This window comes from Limulus polyphemus, unplaced genomic scaffold, assembly GCF_000517525.1.
Source record: "Limulus polyphemus unplaced genomic scaffold, Limulus_polyphemus-2.1.2 Scaffold909, whole genome shotgun sequence".
Lineage (NCBI taxonomy): Eukaryota > Metazoa > Arthropoda > Merostomata > Xiphosura > Limulidae > Limulus > Limulus polyphemus.
Window position 1 is genome coordinate 187,709 of NW_013666519.1, and position 13,159 is coordinate 200,867.

Here is a 13,159-nt window from a genome sequence, read left to right on the forward strand (position 1 = left end):
ACCAAAATTAACTTCTTTTTTTTCTGTTTGCAGTGAATAACATTCACCGATTGAATAACAGTTTTACGCCTTCTTCAAATTTGTAGCACTAACTCAACATTAAATGAGAAATAACACTAATAGAAATATAGCTGTGCAATAATATGTAGGAAATTTAATACCAAAAGACACATAATAAAAACCAGTACACACGGGTCTTCGATCTATAATATGTAAATAGCCTTATAAAATATTTAATCTTTTTTTAGGGGAGGGGTTCAAAAATTCACCCCCTTCCCGATGGCCCAGCGGGAAGTCTGGTGGCTTGTAACACTAATACCCAGGTTTCGATACTCATAGTGAGATGTGCTTTGCCCACCAAAGATATCGAAACCCAACTTCTAGCATTGTAAGTCCTCAGACAAACAGATGTGCCACTGGGGTCTTATTTTTTTCAGCACAAAGCTACACAGTGGGCTATCTATGCTGTGATAGTCCATTGTGTAGCTTTGTGCTTAATTAAAGACAAACAATATCTAAACCAAATTGTCTTTCACGTCTTAGGCTGCCGATTTTTTTTTGTCACATTAAAAAAAAATATGATGAAACTTATATTTCGTGATTATGGTTTTTTTTTTTTTTTACTTATTGCAATTACATTTATTTTAAGATCAGCATATTTTATTTTTGTAATAATTTCCTACATTACCGATAAACTATTTTAACAGCAAATCAATAAGATGTATAGTCGGGGTAGAGTTAATGCAGTAGATTAATTTCGGCTGGTTAATCGAATGAATATACGAAATTTATGATTTTGAACGTTAATTATTTCATTATCGTGTTTCATAAATTTGTCAGCAATTTAAATTTGTATTTTAGAACTCTTTGTCACAATAGATTTAAAACAAAATTAGTGTGTCAAATGTTATCAAAGTTAAATTTATGTCTTATTTGAAATTGAAGTCTGCAATAAATTCTTAACGTCTGCTGTTATCAAATTTTTGTAGTTTGATAAGCGAAAATAGGCATGCAATAAGTCTGCAATCTAAATAATATAAAAACTTAACACATTTTGTGTTTTTTTTTTTTTTGTTATTCTTTGTACATTTGTTTGTTTAATTTTGTTGTGAATAACATTTGACTCATTTTATTTTTAGGCGTAGTCTTATTTTTATATTTTCCAGAAAACTTACACTTTAACTTTTAAGTTCGAATTATTATCATATTCAGTTAAGAATTACATATAAGCACTGGATAAATCTAATTTTTGTAATTTTAATGATTGACCAGCATAGATATCAGAGTTCAAGGTTAAGCCATGGTTTCTTGGTTCAGGATAAGAAAATGTTCTGACCAGGTCTTGAAGCTATGATTGTCTGCTTAAACAGTTTTCTTATTCTTAAGGCCGGTGCTCTACAAGTTGTGTTACAGAACTTCAAGTACCATGAAAACATATCCCCATCTTGTTTATTACAATATTATATTAATTCATATATAATAATTGATCAGTTGATGTATTTTTGGTAATTAAATATAATTCCAAGTGTTATCAAAACGTTATTTAATTGTTTGGCTAATGAAATATTTTAATCACTGCTTACCAAAATGCAATTCCAGTTTAATTATTTGTATATGTAAAATCCAGAAGAAGAAGAAACTTGATAAAGTGTTTCCCCCTTTACATTTTAGTCATAGAGTGTGATAATATTATAAAAAGAAAACATTGTTTTATATCTTTTTATTCTTATTTTATACTTATAGGAGAGGAGAATATAATAAAGGTTATTGAATTTGTTGAGAACAATGAAGAAAGCAAAACCATTTCCTGCACCATTTGTTCAGCTACTTAGAAGGTAAATGGATAACCTCATGTTGGAAAAATTGATTGTCTGTGACAATAACATGAATATTGAGATTATGTATTGGCACTTCATATGTGTATGTGTTGGCTTGTATCTAGTTACTGATATAAACTTGGCCCCTGTCATAATTGCACTGATATGGTTACTTATATATAACTGCCAATGTTATTGTACTGTATATGTACATCTTATAATAATGTAAAAGCCTTCACCATGTTTGAAAAAATGGTATGCAGAAAATAGTTTCCAATTTTTCCAACTTGTTAATTATTAGTTACTTCTGATAAAAAGTTAGACAACCAGATCAGAAACTAAAATTTGTATATAGGATATGCTACTAAGTGAAATGTGACCAGATATCCTTGTATCACCCAGTTTTTTGTGTGCACAATTTTAATTAGATCTTTTAACATTTAGACAAAAAACAAACTCCTTTGTTGTTTATTGGGACTTTTGAGTTGCTGCTAAGTGGCTTAGGAACAGTCCCTGCGGCTGAAGCAGCATTTTAGGACCCATTTCTGAAGTGAGCTTAGTTTGTTTTGGACTCTTTATTTAATATATATTAACTGTGATAGATCTAGTTCCATGAAGAACTACAGTGAGAATAACCTAGTGGCTCTCATAACTGACATTCAAAATATTTGGTTTGAACAGAAATTTGTAAAATTTTTAAAACCTTTTTTTTTGGAGTGTTGGAGATCAAGGAAAGAGGCAATCCAACAACAGTAGTCAAGAGAGAGAAGTTTGTTTTATGAATGACTCCTCAGATCAGACTTTCACCATCACTGAATTAAACATTTTAAGAGAGAAAAGAGAGAGAGACCTTATTTGTTAATAATTTTGCAAGCTAGGTCAACAAAATTGCAAATATTATTATAAATATATGATAGTATTTTTGTTCTTAAAACAGTTGTCTTTTTTTCCTTTAAGTTAACAAGCATAGCTTATACTTTTGCTAATAACCTTTAAAGATAATGGCAGATTTGCCAGTGGCCAAAAATGTTTGCAGTGGCTAAATACCCAGCAGCCAAGAATGATCTTTCAAATACTAAATACTCAGCAGTCCAAAAATTTTAATATTGATGAGCTACAACAACAATAAAAATAATGATAATAATACTAATGATAATTTCCAAAAAATTATATTATCACATATTATATAAATTATCATATTGGATGCTTATCAGTATTCGTGATTGTGAAATTATGTACTGTTGGGTACCTAATATTTTGAGGATTGCTCTCGGCATCTTGTAGTAAACATACACGCTGATCAGTACTAAACAAGAATGATGATTGATATTTATTTTCCCAGTGCAAAAGTTTTATTCAGATCATTTCATTGAGCTTGAAGACAAATTAGTCTCATAGTTTACTATTACTCACTCTCTAAGTCAAGTGAGAGGTGATAATAGCTCATCAATATTCAATTTTTTTGACTGCCAGGTATTTATTATTTGAAGGATCATTCCTAGCTGCTGGGTATCTAGCTACAGGTAAAAAAAGTTACCTTCAAGCCCTACTTTTCTATCTATTGACAACCAACTCAGTCAACCTAGAATTATTTTATACTTCTCTTCAAATTCTTTAAATTGTTGGTTGATTTATAATGAACTGATAAAATTCCAACTTTTCTAACAAGAATATCCAGAATAAAATCCTGTCCACTACACACAGTCTTTCTCAGAACTTCCTTGAAGATGACAGCATATTAGCATCTGAAAAATAGGATGGAAGCTAATTAGTAATTATTATTAATTGGGAAAAAAAATTAATAATTAAAATTAAGTTATCCTGTAGGTTACCAACCAGGAAAATGATTTATTGTAGACAATTGTGACTGGATAGCAAACAGAATGATATTCAAAGAGCTAATGCTAGCAGTAGGCCTTATGATATCACTGCTATCAAAAAATTTTTCAATTTACTTTTGGCAAATAAAATTTCTGTTCTTCCTCTTTTATTAACTCAGTCTTTACAAAACATCTTAAAATCTTCTAAACTACCTTCTTTCTAATATTTATATAACCAAGATTCAGTAATACCAATGGCGTTAACATGCTAACTACCAACAACTTTTCTAATTCAAGCAACCTATTAAAAAGATTTCTAGTATTAGTAAAAAAAAACAATTTACTATTAGCAATTTTATCAGTATTTCCAATCAACTCTTTTACCTCATAGCTCCTAAAGTCCGTGGCTTGATCTGTCTAGGTGAAAATAATTTTGTCATCGCTATTCAAACATGTGTTAAACAATCCCTAATAATTAATTCCATTTAGAGTGTTCCAAAACAACTAATTTCTTAGTTGCTTAAATGCAGCTTCTTTTTTACCTACTCTTAAAGCAGAAAAAGGAGAATGAGTTTGACATAATATACTACAGGAAGAATCTGTAATAAGATGAAAGTTAGAGAATACATATAACTTGATCATTAAATTGTTTCTCAAATTTAATTTAACAAAAAATGAATTTATGAGTTTTTTACATAGTTAGGTGTTGCAAGTTATATAATATTACTCACAGGATTGTTTAAGTGAATTGTTCAAAACCTTAATGGAATAACATAGTGCACATTGGTATATTTGTACAATATAATTATTTTTAATGGTGAACTTTTACATATTGAAATAATTGTGTTATAGGTGTTTAAAGATTTAAATGGAAAATTGGAAATTATAATCACATGTACTGTAACTGGTGCTGTGTGAATTTGGTTCATTATGATATTTAAATTGGTGATTTGGTCTTGTTATATAACATTTTATATGAAATTAAACCTAGATTATCAGTGATTATTTAGGCTACAAGTTCATTGTAAAACTGAAGTAAAAAAACTGCATTCATATATGTTATGGCATGGAGATTTACAAATTGGTGGCAGAAAATACGAGTCATCCATACATAAAAAAAGTAGAACTGAGTGATTAATGGAGCTTGCTAAGTGATTAATTGCTGAGCTCAGTAATTAATTAATTCAATTATTTTATTATTCTAAGGAAATTTCTAAAAGACAAACACTAACCATTACTCTATAATTCTTCTCCAGCAAGCTGGCTAAAAAACTTGTAAAGAACTGATTTTGATACCTGTGATGGGCAAAGCACAGGTAACCAATTAGCTAATTTTGTAACATCATGTATGACAGTAAACAAACATAATAACAATATTTTGATTACTTTGATAGTTGGAATAATTATAAATAGTAATAATTGGGAAATCTTTATTTCAGTTACTTGATTATTTTCATGAGTTGTGACACTAATTGGTTAAGTTGAACAAACATGAATTAGTTGAAAATAATAATAATGAAAAATCATGTTTGTTCAAGATAACCAGTTATTGTTTATTTTAATGAAATTAATTACAATTTTCTTTACTGGATGGTTGGAATAATTGGAAACACTGACTTTAATTAGTTGATTATTTTTGTGACATTAACCAGTGTAGTTATAATTTCAATTACTTTATAGTTCAGTAATTGAAAACAGTAATATTTGGAAACACTGGCTATTATTTTCATTACAGTAATCGATTTAATTGTAATTTCAGTAATCAGTGTTCGCAGATGATCAAGTTAATCACCAAATTCAGCATAAGAGAACTCACTACGTTTGTAATTACATATCTTCACCTTAGGACTAAGCTACACTCACTAAGTGCATATTAAAAAGAACTTTCTTCATCATATTTTGAATTACAAAGAAAAGTTTAAAATTAACTTCATTTGAAGTGGGTGGAACAGGCTGTAGATTCCATTGAGATTAAATCACTGTGGTGATTTAGATAGGTGCATTATAACTAAGTTTATCATGTATCATAATTATAATATTACTAAAATTGCATATTAGTTCTATTTCCTAGAATGTTTTCGTTACTTATAACTTTTTAATTAAAACTACGCTAACTATAGATCGGAACTAAAACATGAAATAATGAAATGAATGACATTTCTTGTGTTACAGTTTTTGTCTTTGAATTTTCTGGCAGACACATTATTTTAACATTCACTAATCATTTATATGTTAAATAATGTGTTATACATCATACACAAAAGTTTCATTTTGGTAGAAATGTGATTGATTGATAGCAATTTTTACCATGTGTTGAAACACGTGGTTATCATAATTATGTAGACATAATCTTTATTGCTTTTGTCTTAGTGAGATAATGAATCATTTAAGTTATTATGTAATTGCTATTAAGCAATTTTCTTTAAGTTTTGACCATAAACTACACTTCGAAGTAAATTCTTTATTTATTGAGTAGTCTTACATCAAGTTTTTAATTTTTTTAACTGATATCTTGCAGTCATTGGCATTTGGTACATGCAACATTGTGATCTATTGTTTATTTATCAGGCCATTCACTGGTTTCTCTCCAACAATCCCCAGTAAACAAACACAAGCTACATCAACTGAAGGAACTTTTTCAAATAATGTAAGTAAAACATGATTGTTGTAAATAAGGTTAAATGATTAGCAGTTGGTTTTAATTTATATTAATTAGATTTATCCATGGGCAAGTAACATCATCAACCAGTGATCAACTATTATTTCATCTAAAATAGTATTATGTAGCTAATATAGTAGTTTTTTATTAAAAGAGGTTTCTCCCTTGGTTATTCTCTGGCAGTTAAGTGAAGAATCCTCAGAAGACATTTGTGGTGGAGATAGGTTTAGTTACATTTACTTTAGACTCAAGGTATTTTTGTTTAAGATTCATGCACTAAAGCCTTTTTATAAGTTATAAAACTCAAAATATTTTAACATGTTGTAATGGTCAGGATTGGGGTTATTTACTTAAACCTTGAGTACTGGTTACTCATTTGGTTGAACCTTGTCTAAGAGTCTTGAGTTCAAGCCCTAATCAAGCAGAATTTTTCATATCCTAGTCTTCTATTGGCATCTTTCTATGTTCATCCCACCTCTGAGAGTCAATTTAGCTTAATAGATTCCATTTGTGATTAGTCTGGAATACTGTGTGTGTGTGTCATTGTGCTGTTGGCTGGAAGAGAACTGGAATATGTTGTGTTGTAGATGTAGGTTTGGGTTTGAGCCTTGTTTGAATGTATGTTTAATAATGTAATAGTTTGTATGGGGTATCTGCTTGGGAGTGGAGTGTTCTGATGTATCAGAGGAAGAGCAACAGCTTCAAACATTGATATCATCCATGGATCTTGGGTTCAAACCTTGCTCAGAGCATTATTTTTTTAATATCCTGATTCATCATAATGTCTTTTTTTGCAGGGTATTTGTTACTGCATAGTTTGAACATACATTTGTGTTTGAACCATTACAGGTAATATTTAAGTGTATAAGATAAATACAAGTTAAGAAGTAATTGTAATAATACAGTTTCTTAGGGTAACAGTCACTGCTTATTTTTTTGTCTTTTAGCTGTTTGGTGTAGTATTTTTCTGATGTTTTCATTTTCAGCTACTTATATCTGTTTATTTTGATAATATGATTTATTCATGTTTTGTTGGTCAGTTTTTCAAAGTTAAATAAGCCCTTCATACATCGCTTGGTTCTGTATGTTTTAGAACAAACTGTCTTAACATTTAAGAATATCTTACCTTGCTACCTTTTCTATAGGTCAAAAGATGTATTCAAAGTTATGAGGGGAAAGTAAAATTATTAGATGATTTTAATGTAATATTTAGTTTTCTGTCATCACCTGCAACAGGGGTTGTAGACTTCTTAGCTTAAGGCACCCCAAAACTGTAGACATCCTGGCTAAGGACCCTCCACTTAATGATTCAAGAGAAATTTCAAATCATGTTGATTTAACTCTGAAAAAAATGAAAGCCTTTTCATGTTAAGTCATTTTCACTGTCAACAACTGCATGACTTTTGTTTCTGAATGTCTTTATTGCAATATATTACACATGTCACTTTACCTTTCTCTACTGTTCCACCTTCCACATAACTTACTGCCCGAGCACCAGGAGAGCTACATAAGCTCTGTTTTCTTGCCACAAGCCAGATTTTCTTATTGACAGTTATGCTGTAAATGTCATATCTTCATTTACTCTGGTTATTTTAACACTAAAGTTAGTATAGAAAATTCTACAATTCCTTTCAATGTTTTGGAGGCCTTGTTCACACAGACTTTTTTTAGTGTACATAAAGATTCCTTTCACATCAGTTGTGTTGCTGTCTAAGCTCATTTGTTCATTTTTGGGACCCTTGGGTTTGACAGGTTTTTCAGTCTGGTCTTTTCCATTTTCATCAACTCCCTTCTCTTTCTTCTCACCCTGATTCTTTTTCTGGGTCTTTCTGATCTAGTTTGGATATAAGTTTTGGATCAGAAAGTATTAGATCTCGTATGAAAACAAGCTGTTGAAATTGTTCACCACATGTCACCACATTTTTCCTCTTATCTTTTTGTAGTTCTAAAGAAAATGGGAGACTGGAGATAGACCTATGATAGACCAGTCTCATCTCAATCAGTTTTTGGAGATCACCCATTTCAAAATGGAAAATATGAGAATGTTGTATTTTTACCAAAAATAGATGGTTATTAGTTCACTGCCTTTCCAGTTGGTTTATCTTGGGCTCCCTATGTTTTCTGTCGAGTAGTTAAGGCTGTAGCTGAGAATCTCCATTTACTGAACATCAACTTTTACTTTTATTTGGATAATTGGCTTTTATCTTGCTGTATCATCCACTCAATTGACTACTTTTGTTGCATCTCTTGGAAGGATCAACCACAACACACAATTTCATTTACTACCAACTAAATATTTGACCCACCTGGGATTTTGAATCAACAAAATTCAGGTGATTTTTCAGCATCTGATATGGCACTTCAAGCTTTGAAGTTTTTTATGTGCAAACTTCTGTCGTCTACACCTACTGCCAAATACTTTTTCTGCTTTGGGGATGATGGCTTTATATAACAAAGTTATTCCTCTGTGTCTTGATCATTCACATGCTGTACCTTCAGTGGCATTTCAACACAAATCTCTTGTGTCACATCTGCTTATTCAAACAATGGGTGGTTCATCAATTCATCATACCATTCTAGAGTTACTACATCTTTTACACTACCATACTATGTCAGTTTATACAGCTGATTCCACAGTGGTGGTGTTCATCAACAATTTTGGAGTTACTCTATCTTTGAACTATTGATTGTTGCTGTTTCCCTTCTTTTCCAGCTTCATTCTCAGCATGTGGTTAACATTTTAGCAGATTATCTTTTACAAGGTCATCAGCTTCTTCCCACAGACTAAACTCTGCATCTTTTAGTTTTTCAATGGTTATGCAAATGTTTGGGTCATCCATTGATTGATACCTTCACAATGGTGGACAACCATCTTCTTCCGCTCAACTTGACTCCAGTCCCAGTTCTAGCTTCACTGGTAGTGGATTCTTTAAGTCAAGTTAGAAGAATTTCTTATTTTATGCCTACCCTTCTTTCAACCTTTTCCCACTAGTAGAAGCCAAGATCAACTCCATAAAGTGTTGAGTTTTTATTGCTCCACTTTGGTTGTCCTTGTTGTCAACCCCATCCTGGGGTACTGACCCCATTACCACCATGGGACACATCATCTACATCACCTTCGAATGGCTAGTTTTTGTTTGCTCCTTTATTAGAAAACTTGGTCTCTTTCTGGGTGGCTTGATTGTTAGCTCATTCTTGCCAGCACTGGTCGTTTGCTGTCTGTCAATTTCATTGGGCTAACTTCTGGAGTTGATACATTCAACATGTTGTCTGTTTCTATCTCCTTTTCATATTACTTCCTTTTTTATGTATTTGTTTTATGATTGTGTTTTATCAGTTTTTTTCTGTAGCAGGCTACAAGGCTGTTATATCTGCCACCAACTTTTGATGCCATGGGAGCCATTAGTTTCTTTTGTCTCCATTATTTATGGCCCTGTTCCAAGCGTCTTGTCTAAAACTTTCCTGAGTTCCTAGACATTGTCTAAAGTGGGACTTTGGTTTAGTCTTAAGTTTTTTAGTTTTCCTTTGTTTTAACTCTTAGTGACCTTTTTGCATTATCATCTTTCCCCCAAGAAGTATTTTTTTACTTAGGAGATATTCAGATGTATATGCTCTGAATGCATCACATGCCTAAGACATCGGAGGATAACTACTGTTTTTCACCTGTTGTGTTATGGTTCTCTCCTCTCAATTCTTCCAGACAAATCCAGTCCAATGCCCATCAGTCTGGTTCTGGATTATGCTCAAATTCTGCTTGATCTTGTTGTGACCTAGAGATGTTATCCACCCTGTCCAAGAGCTCCAAATATGTAGATATGGTTTTCTTTTACTATAACACTCTTTGGTTCCATATTCGATTTCAATGTGAATATTCTGGCTTTCAGTATTTCAGATGTAAATTGATGTGGCTTGAATTTTACATTCTTATTAAAATTAAAATATGAAATTCCAAAATGGTCTTACCTTCTCTCACCCAAAGCTATCTTGATCCTGGACTGCTTTCTAAGCATTGCTAAAAGGGCACCAGTCTTTTATACCTCATCAGTTTCATGCTATTTAAGAACATTTGCTGATCATGTAAGTACCCTCCACAAATCATATTGCACTCTCTATACTAGTGCAGCTAGCTCCCTCTACTATTGGCCTGGCATGGCCAGGTGCTTAACTTGCAACCTGAGGGTATCATAGTTCACACTAACACTTGAGTCCTGGAACCTAACCACTTAGAAAATATGGGATGCCCTTGTATTTTTACATAAAACATAACAACATCAGAAGTTTTAATTTTCTCATTTATTATGCTCTGATTTTTACACAAAACATAACAACATCTGAAGTTTTAATTTTCTCATTTATTATGCTCTGATTTTTACACAAAACATAACAACATCTGAAGTTTTAGTTTTCCTACTTATTACTTATTTGCTTACTGCATTTGAGCATTTTATACATTGCAGTCATTTGCTCATGATGTTTTCACTGCTTTTCCCACCATGAAGTGCTCCTCATCGGTAAGTACATGGGTTTGAAGATAGGAGATGCTACATCCATGTCAAACTGTCACATGGTGAATTCTGTCAAAGAGGACAGAACCTTTGCGCCTGCAATATCATAGGAGACAGTGCGGATATCGTGGTGTCAAATTGAAGGAAAATACAGAAAAAAAAATTCTTGAAAGCAACAAGATGGTTAATAGGATTGAAAGAGCAGCATGAAGGTTATTTTAGTCTGTTTGTTCACAATGTTAAAATTTGTGCTCTGATTGTATAGAACCTATTACATAAATGCAACAAAATAATAAAAATGCTGTCCAGATTCTTCTATTTGAAGAAAGTTACCTTATTTTTTACAGATTAGATTTATAATTTTACAAAGTTACATAAAATATAGCTAAATATTTTTCTAAGTAATCCAGTTACTTTTAGTTTTTCTATTTAGGTCAATTGTCAGTGTTATCTGATGTCTTAAAAAAGGTTCTTTGTATCTTCACATACATCTCAGGGGCAAGGCTAATTTTTCATTTCACTCTGAAGTTGATAGCTTACTCCGATTGGAAGTTGTTATTACTTATGCAATATATCTGTGCACCTTAAGTCACATAAAGTATATACGTGAATAAGAAATTATTAAGAATATCTACATTGCTAAAATATGTAGGTTTTGTAATTTTTATTTTCAGGTGAAATATAACTTACAGTTGAGTGTCACTCAAAACAATACAGATGACAGTCAGTTCACAACAATTTCAGATAACGGTATGATAAGTATATGTATATATATGTATTTAGTCTGTTGATTTATGTCCATTTAAAAATATTAATGTAAAAAGCTCATATAACTGCAATAATTTGCCGCCAAAAATAAAAACAGTTTTCTAATTCCTTTGTAATGCTAAATTAAACTCTTAATAGTAAATAAGACTTAAGTTTAAACTTACTCAAGTTATTCAGGTACACTGCAGGATCTGAATGAGACTCAAGCCATATTTCAGCTTTTGACAACATAGTCTTTCAGATGTGAATAATGTAGATAAAGATAAGCATAGTATTCAATCAATGAATGGAAGTTTTTCTGATGTAGAGCATTGGTATAGGTTATATTGTAACTGTTAAAGTGGGACTTATCTGTTTAAAACTTGAATTTTGATAGCTCAGTTTTTAAGAGCAACAGTTTCAGAGTACTAGAGTATGACATAATTCTTATGTTCAAGTCCTGGTCACATCAGATGTTTTAATATCTTCAATCATTATTAAGGTTGTTTTTTACATGAGACAGAGGGAGCTTCTCCCTAGATTTGTCATATATTTGATGGTTTCATATATTTGATGGTTTCATTTCTAGATACATTTTGGTGTGAAGAAGCTAGGTGCCTTTAAAACTAATATTTTAGACATACTTGTAAGCAAAGCTTGTAGAATATAATCGTACCATGCTTATAGACATTGTGCCCCATGCCATGTCACTCACTAAATTCTTTCTCTCTCCTCCCATTAGCCCCCCAGTGGCACAGTGGTATGTCTGCGGACTTACAACGCTAGAAACTGGGTTTCGATACCTGTGGTGGGCAGAGCACAGATAGCCCTTTGTGTAGCTTTGTGCTTAATAACAAACAACAACAACAATCCTCCCATTAAAATAAATATTCTGTAAGAAAGCACATGTATTATGATTTGGAATTAGACAAAATAGTTAATTTTATTAAAATGACTATAATCAGCTATCCTTGTTTTGATACTTTCATTTTATTAAATAGTATTGTTAACTTTTGCTTAAATTTACTTATTTCTTTTCATCCATATATATTTTGTATAATTTTTTCTTTCTCAATGTTAAAACTTGTGACTTTCTTCCTTGAGGTGACTGTAACCCTGGTAATGTCTTTTTAGGTTTTAGAGTTTAATGTATTGGCTGAGGTAGGCACACATTTGGTGGCATCTCCTGGTTCTAATGAGACATCTTCAACATGACACCTCAGAAGCTCCTGATGTCTTGATTTCCACCTCATTTTCTGCTTCACTGTCAAAAATGATGCAGTGATTGGCTGTGGCTGAGCCTTTTGCAGGTTCGGCTAGGCCACCATTGTGATGGTAGTGGTCGGTGACAGTTTTCCCAAGGTTGTGTTCACTTTATCCAGTGAGGGCTTGGGTTCTAATAGAGGGTTAGTGACTAACTATGGTGGACTTCAAGGCTAACTTTATGATCGATTCAGTGAGATCTCATACATCAAATGTATCAGCCAACAACACATTTTCATTGATGAGTTCAGGCCAGCTCCAGGTATCATAGAGTCAGTAGTGAAGTCCATCTCCTCATCAAACATGAAAGTCTAAATATATTGATGTTCATTGTATTTTCCTTCAATT

General features: G+C 31.9%; 1 protein-coding gene across 8 annotated transcripts in view; it reads left to right on the top strand.

The window, feature by feature from the left end:
- Positions 1-717: 717 nt before the first annotated feature.
- The window catches only part of LOC106461176, a 72,133-nt gene continuing 59,691 nt past the window's right edge, over positions 718-13,159 (top strand). For 4 of the 8 annotated variants that reach the window (XM_022388038.1, XM_022388043.1, XM_022388044.1 and 1 more), the window contains exons 1-4: positions 1,122-1,505; positions 1,744-1,835; positions 6,206-6,284; positions 11,476-11,551. In XM_022388038.1, the coding sequence (XP_022243746.1) occupies positions 1,786-1,835; positions 6,206-6,284; positions 11,476-11,551 (205 nt within the window). In that variant the 5' untranslated portion in view covers positions 1,122-1,505; positions 1,744-1,785. Of the gene's footprint in view, positions 803-1,037; positions 1,059-1,121; positions 1,506-1,743; positions 1,836-6,205; positions 6,285-11,475; positions 11,552-13,159 lie in introns of those variants that run through there. The other 4 variants (XM_022388040.1, XM_022388042.1, XM_022388041.1 and 1 more) reach the window with 4 other exon arrangements.